This window comes from Clinocottus analis, unplaced genomic scaffold (genome assembly GCF_023055335.1).
Source record: "Clinocottus analis isolate CAN_PGR_092001 unplaced genomic scaffold, fCliAna1.0.p SCAF_13, whole genome shotgun sequence".
In the NCBI taxonomy this organism is placed as follows: Eukaryota; Metazoa; Chordata; class Actinopteri; order Perciformes; family Cottidae; genus Clinocottus; species Clinocottus analis.
The window spans coordinates 18,198,341-18,215,809 of NW_027175854.1; the positions used below are offsets into that span (position 1 = coordinate 18,198,341).

General features: G+C 43.6%; 2 protein-coding genes across 2 annotated transcripts; one reads left to right on the forward strand and one right to left on the reverse strand.

The window, feature by feature from the left end:
- The first annotated feature begins 60 nt into the window (after window positions 1–60).
- spout1 (SPOUT domain containing methyltransferase 1) lies at window positions 61–12,020 on the forward strand. The gene is made up of 33 exons (XM_068574237.1): window positions 61–366; window positions 1,159–1,306; window positions 1,385–1,534; window positions 1,741–1,827; window positions 1,917–2,042; window positions 2,137–2,257; window positions 2,345–2,421; window positions 2,500–2,589; window positions 2,935–3,121; window positions 3,234–3,310; window positions 3,467–3,553; window positions 3,642–3,697; window positions 4,368–4,520; window positions 4,609–4,658; window positions 5,066–5,265; window positions 5,399–5,548; window positions 5,652–5,738; window positions 5,832–5,957; window positions 6,052–6,172; window positions 6,268–6,344; window positions 6,853–7,039; window positions 8,249–8,328; window positions 8,410–8,449; window positions 8,905–9,018; window positions 9,099–9,258; window positions 9,352–9,441; window positions 9,524–9,573; window positions 9,944–10,074; window positions 10,324–10,396; window positions 10,499–10,597; window positions 10,728–10,830; window positions 11,439–11,586; window positions 11,699–12,020. Exons 1-33 carry the CDS (start codon window positions 266–268, stop codon window positions 11,783–11,785), a joined length of 3,633 nt encoding a protein of 1,210 aa, XP_068430338.1. The 5' UTR covers window positions 61–265; the 3' UTR covers window positions 11,786–12,020.
- An 888-nt stretch (window positions 12,021–12,908) lies between these two features.
- Window positions 12,909–16,963, reverse strand: st6galnac6 (ST6 (alpha-N-acetyl-neuraminyl-2,3-beta-galactosyl-1,3)-N-acetylgalactosaminide alpha-2,6-sialyltransferase 6). The gene is made up of 6 exons (XM_068574650.1): window positions 16,795–16,963; window positions 16,308–16,383; window positions 15,313–15,507; window positions 14,154–14,566; window positions 13,951–14,058; window positions 12,909–13,875 (listed from the first exon to the last, which is right to left on the reverse strand). Exons 2-6 carry the CDS (start codon window positions 16,326–16,328, stop codon window positions 13,683–13,685), a joined length of 930 nt encoding a protein of 309 aa, XP_068430751.1. The 5' UTR covers window positions 16,329–16,383; window positions 16,795–16,963; the 3' UTR covers window positions 12,909–13,682.
- Between the last annotated feature and the right edge of the window lie 506 nt (window positions 16,964–17,469).

Sequence of the window (17,469 nt, forward strand, 5' to 3'; positions counted from 1 at the left end):
TACATCCGGGTAACTAACGGTTACCTCTGACTCCGCCCATACCGGAAGTAGACATGAAAATATAACTAGCGGCTCGAAGGGGGAAGTCCTCAGTACGGGAACTCTAGCTGGTTGTGAGCTACTTTACCTCAAAATAAATATCCACGAAGAAAAACAACACTTTTGGAGACATTTCTAGTGCATCAGATATTTGATGGATAAAGGAAATAACCGCTAATCTGAGAAGTTCATACAGAAACGTGATTGACAGCTGCAGCTGGAGTGAATGTCCACATATTCTGTGTTTACACATGCGCTTTTATTTCAGACAATTATGTCACGACAAATTCAAGCACGCAGAGCTGTCAATTGCTCTAAAAATGTGTGGTAAGTAATAATATTTTGACCCAAGAGTAATACGTACATGTATGCATGCACAGGTTTTACTTTTGCTTTTGATGTTGCAAATATCTGCTCAGATTGTAACTGTCTGCTCGTGGGACTGTCATTTAAATATAGTTTTTAAATGATAAAACATGTATCCTTCAATGCAGGATCACCACAAACGGGAGAAAATGACAAACATTATGTCTGAGTGTTAAACATTATCAAGGTAAACTGAAAACTGGGATCATTTATCTGGTTTTCACTGACAAAATGTAAATTTTGTTGGCAGATTTTATATAATTTTAATATGACATTGAAAGGCAATGGTGTTTGTGTGACGCTTTGCAACAGAATCATATGCTCTTTATCAAATATTGTTCAACATTTAGATATAAAAACAAAAAAGAGTATTTTCTCATTCGAGCGATTGCAGAAATCAGAGATGAAATGAAGACAAAAATATCTCCACATCTAGATAGACATGTCTTGAAACTACATAATTATTACAAATTTATTTAGTTTTGTAATTTGGGTGAATCCATCATTTTAACATTTTGCACAAATATTGAAAAATCAAACTAACCAAACCCTAATCTCAAGCGTGCAACTTTCATTTTTACAAAAATAATTAATTATAAAGCATTAATCATACTTTTCTGTAATTGTTCAATGTTTGTATTTGATGAGCTGGTTGCAGGCGGTACAGGTAGCTCCAAAGGCAGGTAATGAATCACCTCAGGACACGATGTGAGCTCATAAAACTGTTTGATCTGATCCGTTTTGCTCCAACAGGCTGGAGTTCACACAACTGGCAGCAGACTACAAAGCAGTGAATCTTGGGCAGGGGTTTCCTGACTTCTCCCCTCCCAAATTTGTCCAAGATGCTTTTTGTAAAGCTGTGAGCGGAGGACACCAAATGCACCAGTACACCCGAGCTTTTGTAAGTGGGAACACACACCTGTGACGTGTTTATCTTGCTGATGAAGTGTTTCTTTGTAAGTGTGCCTTCTCCCCTCAGGGTCATCCTCCTCTTGTAAACATCTTGGCTAAGTTCTTCGGCAGGCTGGTGGGACATGAGATCGATCCTATTGAAGGCGTGCTGGTCACAGTTGGAGCTTATCAGGCTCTCTTCTGCACATTTCAGGCTCTGGTTGATGAAGGGGACGAGGTATGACGAGCAATAATTAACAAAAAACAGCAAAGGCTTCAAACGTGCACATACTCGTAGGTTGGAACATTGTGTGTTACAGTGTCTTTAACTTCAGTGGTAATATGTAAAACATTTAATGAATGTTTAAATACAACATATTGTGGTTTCAGGTGTCCAATTGTGTGCCAATGTCGTTTGAAAAATAACCAAACATTGTCTTTCAGGTCATAATTGTTGAGCCGTTCTTTGACTGCTACCAGCCGATGGTGCAGATGGCCGGAGGAACGCCAGTGTATGTTCCTCTGAGGCCGGTGAGCGGTGAACCATTTTTACAAGATGAATGGCAGAGCGTCTTACAAGAAGTATGACTCAACCATTATGTTCTCTTGTTGAACTCAAGAGCGTTAAAGGAGGAGCCGTCCTGTCCAGTGGAGACTGGGTTCTTTCTGCAGAGGAACTGGCCAGTAAAATCACTCCACGCACAAAAGCCATCGTCATCAACACTCCCAACAACCCCCTGGGCAAGGTGAGACCTCCACCAGGTAGTGTCTCTTTGTGGAGCCGGCACAGCGAAAGCTCCTGGACGTAAACGCCCGTCACACATTTACAATCCATGACAGGTTTACAAGACAGAGGAGCTCCAAATGATCGCCGATCTGTGCATCAAACATGACGTGCTGTGCGTCAGCGATGAGGTGTACGAGTGGCTGACTTATGATGGAAACAAGCACGTGAAGATAGGTGAGCTCCAGCCCGAGGTCCACCGAATGCACAGGAAGCGTGAAGCTGCATGTTATTCACCGTGTTAACGTGTTAACGTGTCCACAGCCAGCCTCCCTGGCATGTGGGAGCGGACCGTCACCATCGGCAGCGCAGGGAAGACCTTCAGTGCTACCGGCTGGAAGGTAACGCACAAACTGTCGCAGTATTGCAGGTTTTCTTTTGCACGCCGCGTTGTTGTGATCGCCTTTCTCTCTGATCAGGTCGGCTGGGTCATCGGCTCCGAGCGGAACATTCAACACCTGAAAGTCATCCATCAGAACTGTGTGTACCACTGTGCTACTGCGGCTCAGGTAACCTCGCTGGAGACTCATCTGTAGACATAAAACCCTCAGACCGGCCCTCAGGTTCGTCCACTTTTATCGTATTTGTTTATCCCCAATAGCAACGAAGCTGCCCAACGATCTGAAAACAAATGAATTTCCTAACGGACACTTTGAGGAAGAAATTAGGTTTTTAAAAGATGAATCAGAATAAGTGATATGATCTTGACAGTTACATTTAAAGGATTAAGATAGTCCAGGACAGTTTTTCTGTCACTTCGTCAAATCCACTGAACAATTCTCACCTCAGCATCATCCTCTGAAACATATCTTATTTCCCATTTTGCTCTTTTCCTCCACTCCCGCCTTCAACAGGAAGCAGTGGCTCGTGCATTCGAGAGGGAATACGAGCTGTTTGGGACTCCAGAGAGCTACTTCCAGCAGCTGCCGGCCATGTTGCACCAGAAGAGAGAGAAGCTGGCGTCCTGTCTGCGGAGCGTGGGCCTGCAGCCCGTCATGCCGGAGGGAGGCTACTTCCTGATCGCAGACATCTCGTCCGTCAGTGAGTGAAGAACAAACATCTTAAGCCATCTCCGCTTCTTTTGAAACAACCGTCAGAATTTCACAGTCCATTCTTTTATTTGCGTTGTCTAATCCATGTTTGTTTTTGACAGAGGTAGACATGAACGCCGACAGCACCGAGGACCAACGACGCGACTTCCAATTCGTCAAGTGGCTCACGAAGGAGAAGGTAGATATTAATCATTTGATTAATACTTCATTAGATTTGATTCACATTCCTATTGCAGCAGGAGCACACGTGTTGCAGTTGTTACAGGAACACAAAGTGACCTACAAGGTGATTTGTGCATTTTTCTTTTGTCATAAAATATTAATTTTCCTCCAGGGTCTAGCAACGATCCCCGTGTCGGCGTTCTACAGCCCCGATCACAGCAAGGAGTTTGACAAGTACATCCGGTTCTGTTTCATCAAGGTGACTTCAACGTGCAGAACTGACACGATTGTGACCTCGTCCTGCTGCGGTCTCGCTCTTCGACTCACTTCCTGTGTTTGTGTGGCAGGAGGACTCCACCCTGCAGGCAGCAGAGGACATCTTGAGGACGTGGAGTCAGACGCAGTGAAACCTGCCGCCACGTGAAGCCTCAGCCGTCCATCCAGACTTCACCTGGCTCTTTTAAGCCGTCTTAGTTCCCTCCTCAGTTGAAAAGAGCCATAAACTGTGTGTCTGTGTGTCTTAATGTCACAGTTGTGTACCTAAAGACTTGTTCTTCATATATTAATACACTTTGACTCACTACTCAGGTTTAAAAAAAACAACAACCCTTTTTGAATTTTCCAGTGCAATAACTTCAAGTAGGAAATTGTAATAAAACTTTGAATGAATCTGCACTGCTTCAGTGTTTCTCGTCTTGTGAAGTGTGTTTTACAATGTGGAGCTGTGCAAATGAACCGCATGCAACAGAAACAGCATGAACCTGCCATCCATTCAGATTGGCGGTCAGTAAGAGTCTCTTTCAGGATCATTCTGAGACTGGAAAGCTTTGCAGCAACTGTCTTCATGTTTTAATCACAATAAATGGATTTCATCTCACTGAACCGAGCGAGCTGGACGGGAGAGTTATCGGCAATATGTCTTTCCTGAAACATAGTTCATGATGTGAGTTGGCAGCCGACAGCTCAGAGAGTGTGACTCGTCGGTGTTAATAATGGAGTTAGCATACTGAGAAATATGAATCGGCTTCTGTTGGAGTAAAAGTAGATTAGTACCGTGTTTGTGTGCTTTTTAGATGTCAGGACTCCATTTTGCTCAAGAAGGAGTTTTTGGAGAGAAACATCAGTACTGTTATAAAAAGGTGCAAAAGGTTCAAAGGTCGTGGCGACTCCACGCTGCAGGAAGGTTCCCTGAGGTTTGTCAGCGTTCAATCAGAAAGCATCAACAGGTGAGGAGACATCTGCAGCGCTGAAGAACACGTGGATGCATAATTGTGGCTTTTGGCAAACTTAAACTGTGCGTTAATTTCTTTTCAGGCGATCATGTCGGGACGTCTTCGTGCTCGCAGTGTGGACAAGAATGTGTGGTGAGCGATAGTGACTCAGGTGGACCTTTGACACCTGAGCTGTGTGAGCGTTTATCAGCCCGTCAGCAACCTGCTCCCTGCAGAATAAACCCGATCATTCAGAAAGAAAACACAGTTCCTCTCCCAGAGGAACTCACACAGTGTTTGTGTGTTTGTTAAAACATATATTGGTGCCCTAAATTGAGATTTTATTGTGTAATTGATAGTTGGCCATGTTTCATGTTTATAAGAGACACAAAACAACTCTCTTGCCTCTTGCAGGTCATAATCAGGAGGATGTATTCACTTTTTGTTTGTGTTCATTCGTCATTATTTAGATTTGATGAAATGACCGGAGACGTTACTGACATGCTTCTTTTAAACACTTGTTTGTGGTTGAGCTTTTCTTATGCTCTTCATCTTTTCAGATAATTTCAGGGAAGTCATTTCAGTTCTTGACAAGCAGATTTATACCAACAGGCTGGAGTTCACACAACTGGCAGCAGACTACAAAGCAGTGAATCTTGGGCAGGGGTTTCCTGACTTCTCCCCTCCCAAATTTGTCCAAGATGCTTTTTGTAAAGCTGTGAGCGGAGGACACCAAATGCACCAGTACACCCGAGCTTTTGTAAGTGGGAACACACACCTGTGACATGTTTATCTTGCTGTGAACGTCAGAGGAGCACGAAGAGAAACCTCTTGTTCCCCTTCAGTAATTCCTGTATCCGGTGTTTCTTTGTAAGTGTGCCTTCTCCCCTCAGGGTCATCCTCCTCTTGTAAACATCTTGGCTAAGTTCTTCGGCAGGCTGGTGGGACATGAGATCGATCCTATTGAAGGCGTGCTGGTCACAGTTGGAGCTTATCAGGCTCTCTTCTGCACATTTCAGGCTCTGGTTGATGAAGGGGACGAGGTATGACAAGCAACCCAAGTCAAAGTCATGTACTACATGTATTTATTTAACCTATAACCATTTAACATGATTCATATGATCAGAACGTTATCTTGTCTTTCAGGTCATAATTGTTGAGCCGTTCTTTGACTGCTACCAGCCGATGGTGAAGATGGCCGGAGGAACGCCAGTGTATGTTCCTCTGAGGCCGGTGAGTTAAAAAGCATCTTTTGCCAGCCTTTGTCAATTGTTTAAAAGTACACATCGACCTGTTAGTATTATATGTTCTCTTGTTGAACTCAAGAGCGTTAAAGGAGGAGCCGTCCTGTCCAGTGGAGACTGGGTTCTTTCTGCAGAGGAGCTGGCCAGTAAAATCACTCCACGCACAAAAGCCATCGTCATCAACACTCCCAACAACCCCCTGGGCAAGGTGAGACCTCCACCAGGTAGTGTCTCTTTGTGGAGCCGGCACAGCGAAAGCTCCTGGACGTAAACGCCCGTCACACATTTACAATCCATGACAGGTTTACAAGACAGAGGAGCTCCAAATGATCGCCGATCTGTGCATCAAACATGACGTGCTGTGCGTCAGCGATGAGGTGTACGAGTGGCTGACTTATGATGGAAACAAGCACGTGAAGATAGGTGAGCTCCAGCCCGAGGTCCACCGAATGCACAGGAAGCGTGAAGCTGCATGTTATTCACCGTGTTAACGTGTTAACGTGTTAACGTGTCCACAGCCAGCCTCCCTGGCATGTGGGAGCGGACCGTCACCATCGGCAGCGCAGGGAAGACCTTCAGTGCTACCGGCTGGAAGGTAACGCAGGAGGTCACATGATTTGCTTCAGCACAACTTGTTATAATGCTGTGTGGGTTTATTTTATGACATTTGTTCCAGGTTGGCTGGGCTATAAGCGCCGAGCAAATCATCAAACGCCTGAAAACAATGCACCAGATGTCTGTTTTTGATTGTGCAACCGCTGCTCAGGTAAACACATTGATAGTTAGAGATAATATGACTTTTTTTCAGTTCTAAAGATTCATCAGCAAATCATCTCCCTGCTGTTTCCCCAAATCCTGTTTGGCAATCCTGTGCTGAGATGTGTTGTCACTCATATTTATCGAATAAGCTCATCAGCCAATATGATATTGATGTCTATTTCAATCTGTGTTTGAACATTTTAAACAGCGTGCATGGACGCGATACAGAATACTGTATATTATCTGTCTATAAATAAGCAGGGGTTGTTTTTTTTGTTATTCTTTATAATTGTGCACATCATAATTGTCGTATCTGTTTCTGCATATAACTATTTCCTCCACAGGAGGCAGTGGCTCGTGCATTCGAGAGGGAATACGAGCTGTTTGGGACTCCAGAGAGCTACTTCCAGCAGCTGCCGGCCATGTTGCACCAGAAGAGAGAGAAGCTGGCGTCCTGTCTGCACAGCGTGGGCCTGCAGCCCGTCATGCCGGAGGGAGGCTACTTCCTGATCGCAGACGTCTCGTCCGTCAGTGAGTTCAAGGCTGTTCACTGCAGAACAGATCCAATGTTGTCGCGCCAATTAAACATGTGTTGTTGTTTATTTGTGTATGTTGATTATTATAACTTGACAGCGGTGGACTTCAGTGACTCCACGAGCTCTGAGGATGAACCCAGTGACTTCAGATTTGTTAAATGGCTAATTAAAGAAAAGGTAAACAATTCAAAAATCATAAAAACTGGATTTAATTTGATTTCAAATGAGTATTTAAACATTACCATAACGTTTGTATAATTATATATGTATATATTTGTGTTATTTCTGCAGGGTTTAGCAACCATCCCTGTCTCTGCGTTCTACAGCCCAGAGCACAGAAAGGACTTTGACAAATATATCAGATTCTGTTTCATCAAGGTCAACAAAATTAATTTGATTCACATCTTCTAGTTATTCACATACGTCCTTCAGTCACTCAAACTCACTTCTTCTTTTGTCTAAAAGGAGGATTCCACTCTGGATGCAGCCGAGGACATCTTGAAAACATTTGGTCAAAGACACTAAAGCAAAGTCACGTATCACTCCTCTTTTGTCTTGTATCTTAAATGTTTAATAAAGCTTTCAATAAATCCACATCTTCAGTATTATTACCTCTCTCTGTCCCTGAGCCTTATTGGCACAGTGTTTTTCTTACATAAAGGAATGTGAACCGAGCAGACTTCTGGTGTACATATGAGGAGCAGAAAACTTTGTCCTGGATGTTTTAGCATTCATTTTAGTTTGAGAAGATGTCGTGAAAATCAAATTAATATATATAGTTTAGTACTATTATTAATAATAATATTAGTATTATCAATATTAGTATTATTATCACCTGCTCATGAAAATGTATTTTTCCATTATTTGACACTTTTATTCTGAGATCTTAACCAAAGTAAATAAGGAGAAAAGTATAAACTAACTAAAGGTCAATACCTACGCATCTTAGAATACTTACAGTATTATTAGTATATTATTAGTATTATTATTATTAGTAGTAGTATATTAGTAGTAGTTGTAGTAGTAGTAGTAGTAGTAGTAGTAGTAGTAGTAGTAGTATATTATTATTATTAGTAGTAGTAGTATTAGTATTTGTATATGACTTCCCAGCAGTTCAATCAATAAAACCATCGACATTGATCTGCCAGTGCAAACCAAGGTAGCGTCAGACTTTTATTTTGAAAAGCGAATTGCGACCCGGAAGTAAATAAATCTCACGTGTCGGTGCGTGTAAACATGTCTACCGATGTTGCAGCGAAAAGACCCAAGATGATGCCTTCTCAGGTACTGTAACACTGTTGTCTTACCTCACCATCACGTTGAACTGTTGTTGTTTACCTGTAATGTGTTTGTTGACGTCATCAGGCCGCGGAGCGGGTGGACTGGAAGAAAAGGAAAACAGGAAGTGAGTAAACGGCTAACGTTAGCTACATTTAGAAGATAGCTAAATCCGTTCGGTTAGACACAGCACGCTCTTTTATTACGTTTTAACACGCTAAATGTGTTGTAAAGTGTCTTTGTTCAAGAGTATAAATGTAACATTACATTTCAGTAATATATATATACATTTCATATGATGTTTTAGCACTTTAATTTAGCAATAATGTGTGTTAGGTTTATGATCATGTACACTTCTTCGGCTAGTTTCTGGTTGTATTCATCACTGCGCTCCCCAGGTGTCAAAGTTGGGCTTAATATGCCAGAGTAGGAGTTTTATTTTCCTCAAAGAGATTTATAATCTCATCCCACGTGATCCTGTAAAAAGGATCAGAACCACTGCCATAAACCATTCACTTCTAACGTCTGTCTGCCTGCCTCTCATCTGCTTCCCAATGTCATTGATTTCGTCCTCCACGACAGTAAAAGAGGCGAAGAAGCAAATGAAAGAGTCCAAGTTGATCAAACAGTTGGATAAGCAGAAACGCCAAGAGTCCGCAGAGAACCCAAGACGAGATCCGAGCCCAAACCATAAAGGTAACGTATCATCACGTCGTGGATTGTCACAATATCTGTGCCTGGAGTGCAGTGGCGTGTGATCTGTCTGTTTCTCTCAGGTCGGGCTTACACTGTGAGCGTGGCGCTGCCCGGTTCCGTCCTGGATAACGCTCAGTCCACCGAGCTTCGTACGTACCTGGCCGGACAGATCGCCCGAGCCTGCGTCGTGTTCTGCGTCGACGAGATCGTCGTGTTTGATGAATATGGGGAAGACGTCGCGTACGTTGACGGTTTTTTAAGATGCGATTTATGAGGAAAACGCACCCTAAACCGCTGGAAGAAAATCTAAAAGATGTGTTCTTTGTCCCACAGGAGCGTTGAAGGAGAGTTTAAAGGTGTTGGGAAGAAAGGTCACGCTTGTATTCAGCTCGCCAGAATACTTCAGTACCTTGAATGTCCCCAGTGAGTGTGACTGTACTGTGATCACATCGCCGCTGTCGGCCCATTTTAGGAGATTTTGATTGCAGCGTTTCTTCTCCACCAGGTATCTGCGCAAGTGGTTTTTCCCAAAACATCAAGACTTACAGTATGCAGGTAACAATGCAAACTTCTTTTTCATGCAGTCATTTACAGCTGTGGTTTTCAAAGCCATTCATTTGTATTTCATACAAATTAAATTGCTTATGTTCACTTAAAAATGCAATTCTATCTATCTATATATGTATTCACTCATCTTGGTACTGCTGTTGAAGTAATTTCCTGGGGATTTATGTAACAGAAAGTCAACAGGACAAAAACAATGCAATTTTCATCATCACCCGGCAGCTTCAATATATGAAAACACACCTGTAACAAATTCCTCACAAGTCATAAAAGAGCAGACTAACTTCCATAAATCTAAGCTTCACACCAGAAAACGTCAAAAGAAGACATAAGTTACTGATCTTCCTTCTTCTTCTACCAGGGTTGCTCAACCCTTTAGACAGTCCTCACCACATGAGGATCGACGACGAATCAGATTATCGGGAAGGAATCGTCCTCGACAGGCCGAGCAAACCAGGAAAAGGCTCATTGGTCAACTGTGGAATGAGAAAGGTGAACAGATTTTAACTAACAATTTAATCCATTACAATTTCACAGAATCCAAGGAGATGCCTTCAAATGTGTTTTCATCCAACAAACAGTCCAAATAGCTCATCTATTCAGTTTGCTATCCTACTAAACCAAAAGCTGGAATCAATGATTATTGTTTTTTTTGCCATTCGCCAAAAAATACCCACATAATTCAAATGCTTGCCTGTTGTTGTTCTACGTCGTCTTAACTTGATCTGTCTGCTCCCAAAGGACGTTCGGATTGACAAACAGCTGCAGTCTGGACTCCGAGTCACAGTGAAACTGAATAATACACAAAAGAAAGGTAACGTACCTTTCACATTTAAAAATATATATCTATGTCTAGTTAAAAGTCGTCTTTGCGCTCAAGATTCTGAGTGTCCGTGTCTCTGCGCCTCGTCCTCAGAGAGCAAACTGTGTAAAGGCGCCGTGGTGGCGCCTCACCTGCCCCGGACCGAAGGAGGCGTTTACTGGGGTTACAGCGTGCGCCTGGCATCCTGTCTCAGTAGGTTCACTTGCATGTTTCCTTCCACACAAACCCTCCCCCCCCTCAAAAAGATGGTGCAAGAGTCCAGAACGAGGCTCGGCTTGGCCGCGACGGCGTCGTCCTCATTGCTGTGTGTTTGTTGACGCAGGTGCAGTTTTCAGCGAGAGTCCACATGCAGGAGGATACGACCTGACGGTCGGCACGTCGGAGAAAGGCAGCAGCGTGGACCAAACGACGCTGCCGCCATTCAGGTATGTCCAGAGCCCGTCAGATGGGGACGGTTTGCATCAGTCACCGACGCTTCACTCGGTCTGCCTTTTGGTCTGGAACATCACGTCGACATCAGACGGATTCATGGATCCCATTTTAAATACATTTGTGGTCCAGAGAGGCTGACTGACTTTAGCGGCCGGCCTTACGTTCCCTCTAGCGCCCTCGTGAGGCTGACAGCTGTTGGAGCGATTGCCATGAAATCGGTACAAACGTTCATGTTCACCTGCAGGATGAAAAGCAATGACTTTGATCTCCTGACTGTTCCTCTAGTGCCGTCATTAGATTAAATGTAATGTGTCCAGTGTTTTGGTTTCCAATCGAAAGCTTTCAAAAGTAATGACATCAACCTCCGATGTACCAAAGGTTCTCTCCATTGAAAGTGATTACAAAACTTTGACGGAAACAGGAAAATGTCTGCTTCCTGTATTGATTTCTTGACTTTGTGTTTAGTGCTAATGTTAGCACTCTAACATGCTAAAGAAAGAAGGGAAACACAGTCAGCATAGTTCCAGCTAAACGTAACTCAAAGCACCGCGAAGTGAAAACTGAAGTTATGGCATTTAATCATTTTAACTCTACCTTTCAGGCATCTTCTGGTCGTGTTTGGGGGTCTTCAGGGCTTGGAGGCCAGTGTAGATACGGACCAGAACCTGGAGGTGACCGACCCCAGTGTTTTATTTGACTTCTACCTCAACACGTGCCCCAACCAGGGCAGCAGGACCATCCGTACAGAGGTTGGTTAGATCTGCTAAATGCTTTACATTCTGCAAGCAGTTTGGATTTATCTTGCCTGTTTTGTTCACCTGTGTTTTAATTTAACCCCTCCCCCCCCCCCTTGTTCAACAGGAGGCCATCTTGGTTTCCATGGCGGGGCTTCGACAGAAGATCACAGCTGCTTTTACACATGTTTCCAATGGTTCGTTAAGTAATTAGTGATCAAATAAATTAATTGGTTTTATCATCTCGTATTCATGAAGTTGTTCATTTAGATCATTTGTAGCATTGCTTCCTGTTCAAACAGCGTTCAGTACAAACATCCCTGCTTTGTGTTGTGTATTCTTAGAGTCTGTTTGGAAATGGCTTCACACATTGTACATATTTAAATACAAATACTCTCCACAGGCTTCCACTGACTCGTATTGTATTTTTCAAAGCATGTTTTTCAATAAACGGCACAGAACGTCTGGTGAGAAACGGCATCGAGCGCGACACAACAAGGAACAAACGGCACTGAACATTTCATCAATAAACACTCATTTTCCTTCATGTTTCTGAGAGAGGAGGTCGAACACATGCCCGCGTGAACAAGTGGATCTTTACAGCTTTGGGAGTGTGATGCAGTCGCCTCCCAGCATGCTGCATGCATCTGCCTCTCTGTGCACGAGCATTTCATTCTCCTTCAGTCTGATGCCAGCTTTCCATGAGGTCTGCAGTGTTGTGGCTTATGAGTGCGATGGTTTTAGTACATGAACTTATGCAGTCAGTCACTTTCATGAAGGTAATGGTACATTTCAAACTGTTCTAGAGAGGTGAAGACATTCAAGCTGCAGTTTACAGTATTGTTGGTTAGTTTTGTTAATACTTGTCCGCCCTCATTGATTATAGATCAGGTAGACAGATTATTATAAATATTATATATTTGCATAGTTAAGCGGCCACACTTTGAGTTGTAGATACTCAGTAATGTGTTTTCAGGCTCATGTCTCAATACATTTAGCGCTTTAAGGTGAAGTAGCAACACAGTAAATGTGTTTTGTGTGTTTCCTTCCCATTCATTATTGAACAATGTTTTCACAGAAGTTAACACAACAATCAGTGCCAGCGGCCTCATCTGACGATACATATTGCGACAACACGTTCACGGATGAATAACACACTTTAAGAAATTGCACCCTTCTGTACTTTAAGTTGGGTTTTAAAAGTTGAGTCAATTTCACTTTTAATTGAATCGTGCAGTCCTAAGAGCGACATACTGATACGTAACATGACCGTGATGCATTCTGGGGGCTCTTTCAAATGAAGCTGCATGCACTGGAACGCCACAGGTTTACAAAAGTCTCAGATCATAGTTTAAAAAATAAATAAAAATCAACACCTTGTTTAGAAACTGAGGTTCTAACAACTGAAATCTGTGTGTCACATAATTTCAACAATGTGAACGTGTCTAATTGTTACAGACAATAACTGAAGCACACAAGTTGTTTGTCACTGAATCAACAGGCGGCGTCCGGAGCACCGAGCAGAGTCACATGGCAGTTGTGTGCACGAACGAAAGCAGATTTTTCCAACTTAAAATCCTCTTTTTGCCGATTTTAAAGACTTTCTGTAATGTTTACAAATCAAAAAAGTATATATAAATATGTGTATATTTAAGCTAAGACAACAGAATGGTTTTGGCATCTGTAAGGAACGGTTATTGTCCCCAGCTGTGTTACACACACACAGACTGAATTAGTGGTCCGCTGATCTCTTCTCCAGCTCATGAAGTGTGTTGCAGGCCACTAAGTCACATCTAATGAGAGTGTCTGCTGATATAATTCCCCCTGCACATGGGAAACAACGCCTTTTCAATACATATTAACAAAAATACTATAAACCTGTAAAAATTCTTCTTTAAATTATTTTACTTTCCTATTTACGAAAACCATGTGGACTACACACGGCGTGGTGGTTCCTCTCCACCTGGAGATCCTGCACTCTTCTCCTCAGTCGACCGGTCTGATAACAGTTTAGTTTCCTCCTCGTGGCTGAAACAGCAGTTCTTCGTGGCGCGTCTCTTTGAAGGATCCGCCGGCGCTCACAGATCTTCTCTCTCGTCTTCCGCTGAAGTCTAAAACCATTTGGGATGCGTGAAGGTGATGTTGTACTGCTTCGCCCAGCGCGAAAACACTTGTTTCTCTGTGATGAAGCGGTGGTGGTTCCCCCTGCGGCTGCCCTCGTTCTGTAAGTAGGTCACACATTCATCCGGACCCCTGGGCTTGTAGTAGTGGTAGGGCATCTTCTTGGATCCAGCTTTGGGTTTCCTAGATAAAAACAAGAGGGTTTAATAATCCCACTCGCAGCCGGTTAATCTCTAAAAGTGCCTTCCTCATACTCACCCGCAGTGGTATGGTGGAACCATCCCATACACTTTGATGTTGTCGCATATCTCGATGGCGATGACCATGGTGAACCAGCCTGTGCTCAACCACGAGTGAGACTTTTGTCTGAGCGGAGGAGAAACCACACGAAACACATTGGAGGACAAAAGAAAGACTTTCACCCGACACGAGAAGATTCCCCTCGCCGCGTGGACACTCACCGGTCCCGTCCGGTCTCGCGGTGGAACAGGCTGTCGAACCTGTGCATCTTGTTGGCGGTGATGCTGAAACAGGACATGTTGCTGTAGGTCATGCTGACTCTCTGGATCAGCCGGTACAACGTGCCTTTGGCCTCCTTCCCGATCTTGCTCGGGGGTCCCCAGAAGATGAGCACGGGGTTGCTGTCGGGCCTCTGCAGGAACTCGGCGGGCCTGCGGATCACCCTGAACACGCTGGAGTGGGCGACGACCCGCAGGGAGGTCTGGTTCCCCACGTCGGCCTCGTACCCCAGCGTGGGCGCGTCGTTCATCCGGATCACACACTCCGTGCGGTCGATCTCTTCTCCCGCTCGGCTGCCCAGCACGTGGCTGGAGCTCGTCACCAGCGCACAGTTTCGACAGCGGAGGTTCATGCTCTGCAACGGGAAGACACGGACGCTGTGAGCGCGGAGGAGTTCACCTCCTCTGAGGGTGTGTTTGTTTCAGCGTGTGAAGGTTTAGCATCACTGACAATCAGTCATCTTTCAGCCACCCAAGCGGTCGCTGGCATTGCTGCTCTGTTGTTCCAGCACTTTGGTACGTCTACTACCCAATATTCATGATCCCCAGAGGATGAATCATTGGGACTTCAGTCGTACCACGCAGCTGACGCATTGCTAACTATCCCCGGTGTTTGTTTTAATCACATGTCTCCTCAACTATTGGACGCCATGACATCGTGTGCAGATATTCATGGTCCCCTGAGGATGAGTTTCTCCTGATCTACTGAAATATCCCCTCATGAACTGGAGGGACCGTCGTACCACGATGTGGTGCAGACCAGTTGAACAGGAGCTTGTTATCGGGCTCAGTTGGAGAGGAATCTCCTGACGACGCTGCACCGGCGTGTTTCACTCGGATCGCTTTTGAGTGACTCATCTCCTAAAGATTCTCCTTCACTTGAAACAATCCTCTGATAATATCTTACACAAGATACAGCCTCTAATGCTTTTACTCCTGTACTGCAGCTGAACACATTTAGTCAGTGCAACAGCAACTTTTCCCTTCTAAGATATTCATAAGAGCCAATAAATTGCACGTAAACTCGTCTTCAAACGGGTCTGGAGCGACAGCAGCACATGTCTCGCTCACAGCGACGTCTGAACGTATGTTTCCACAGTACCTTGTTCCCATGAAACGGCACGTAGCCGTCTTTCCAGGGCCACTTCTTCAGATCCGTGGCCTTGATGGCGTAGTTAGCCGCCACGTGGAAGGGAGCGTACGCAGCCTCGTTGACATTGTTGGAGCCGTACAGGATGAGGAGTGTCATGAGGACGAAGATGGCTGCGAAGATCACCAGCCTGTGGCTCTGCTGTCCCTGCGAGTGCAACAACAGAAGCTCCACATGAACACATCTGTGCCTCTTTAAGGGGTCAGCGATTGCACTTTTTACTTCACAACCAGATATAATAGCAGTAGTTACTTTACATTTAGATTTTACACATGCAAAACCCATGAACAGCTCATAAAATATGATGCGTTTTGTACATTTAACTACCCAGCATGATATACTTTGTATAGTATTTACAGCTTTTCGTGCAGGAATGTCAACCACAGCTACTTCCTTTCAGCATTTCCTTGTCTTCCATTATCCATGCATCCACCACTTAGCCTCTCTTCCTGCGGATGCAACGGAGCTAACGTCTGCGCCATCGTGTCGCCTTTCATTTTAAATTACAGCCCTCTTAATCGCTTTAGGGCTTGGACTGCTGGTCAGATGAAACACACAATTGTCCCGTTGCATTTCTGTCTCTACTCTCTGACTTTATACAGACGACCAATTGAGAAGCCGATCGATCCTTGTAGATGTTAAAAACTCCACCTCAACTAACCACAACGGTAAAATGCAGTTTACACATTCAGACACGCATACTAATACTGCAATGGAATTATATGTAATAGAAACACATTATTCCTGATGACAAATACTTAATTAAATAGCATTTTCATTGCAGGAGCGCTGTGTTTCTCAGTCTGATATTCAGACTTTAACTTAGTAAAGGATGCGAGTACTTCCTCCAGTAGTGCTGGTGCTTTCCCAGTAAGGCTACTGGTGATACTGGTGCTGGAGGGCAGCAGGGCTGAGCCACACCCTCCTGTTGTTTGGTCTCTCCTTACCTTGCTGATCTTTAGCCCCATGCTGTCTGATCAGGCTGTGCACCAACACCCTGCTGGAGACCATCTGACATCATATCTGACCGGAAGAGACACAGAAACTGCCGATTGGAATCATGTCATGCAAACGTTATGGCACAAATCAAATATTGTCCTTAAATGAATGATCGTCTTTACGCATCAATATGTTTCTGCGTCAGTATCAACAGAAGCAACGTGAACATCTATTTGCTTCCACAAATTGCAGTGTCATATCCGAGCTGACGGTCGTCATATTTTAACTTATATAAACCTGAAGATACACACATGCAACGCTACTAAACGTTATTACTTTCACCACACACACACACACACACACACAAACATACGCAGCCATTTTTCGTCCGCTGTTGACGGAGAGCCACATTTTTATGTTCCACATCAACAACAGCCGATATGATGAAGATGATGAGGAACATGTCAACGCGTCATCATTGGACCCGATGTTTACCGTTTCATGGTGTTTCGCGTCTTGAGGTCTCGCTCCCGTCTTCCTCCCGTACCCCATCTTCATGCGCCACTGGCTGACGTCATCACCGCGTATCCCACTGCAGCACAGTGTGTGTGCGCGCGCGTGTGTGTGTGTGTGTGTGTGGGTGTGTTTGGGTCTGTGTAACGGTAAAAGTTAAGATATCCATTGACAAGGCTTTCTGCTAAATCGTATACTTATCTACACTGTTTGGTCCGTGGACGTTTTGTTCGTTTGTTTTTTCGTTCACTCGAAAATACGGAAAAAAAACACCGTTTCTTTGTTTTCCGTTTCAAACCAAAAACGGAAACAGTGTTTTTTCCGTATTTGCGTATTTTCGAATGAACGAAAAAACAAACGAACAAAACGTCCGCGGACCCGGTTTGTACCTAACATTTTTAAAATTTTCTTTATTATTTAATTTTCTTAAATGTAATATGTTCTACTCTGCTATTATATTATATATTGTATTATATATATATATATATATATATATATATATATATATATATATATATATATATATATATTTATATATATTTATATATATGTATATATATACATATATATACATATATATGTATATATATACATATATATGTATATATATACATATATATGTATACATATACATATATATATATATATATATATATA

What these genes read in the sequence shown, in the direction of transcription:
- st6galnac6 (XM_068574650.1), bottom strand. Translation starts at nt 16,328, where the DNA reads ATGGGGCTAAAGATCAGCAAG. An exon ending in CGCGAGACCGGACGGGACCG is followed by an intron (nt 14,059 to 14,153) that starts GTGAGTGTCCAC and finishes TCCTCCGCTCAG; the next exon opens with ACAAAAGTCTCACTCGTGGT. An exon ending in GTTCCACCATACCACTGCGG is followed by an intron (nt 13,876 to 13,950) that starts GTGAGTATGAGG and finishes GTTTTTATCTAG; the next exon opens with GAAACCCAAAGCTGGATCCA.
- spout1 (XM_068574237.1), top strand. Translation starts at nt 266, where the DNA reads ATGTCCACATATTCTGTGTTTACACATGCGCTTTTATTTCAGACAATT. An exon ending in ACCAGTACACCCGAGCTTTT is followed by an intron (nt 1,307 to 1,384) that starts GTAAGTGGGAAC and finishes TTCTCCCCTCAG; the next exon opens with GGTCATCCTCCTCTTGTAAA. An exon ending in ACGACGCTGCCGCCATTCAG is followed by an intron (nt 10,831 to 11,438) that starts GTATGTCCAGAG and finishes TCTACCTTTCAG; the next exon opens with GCATCTTCTGGTCGTGTTTG.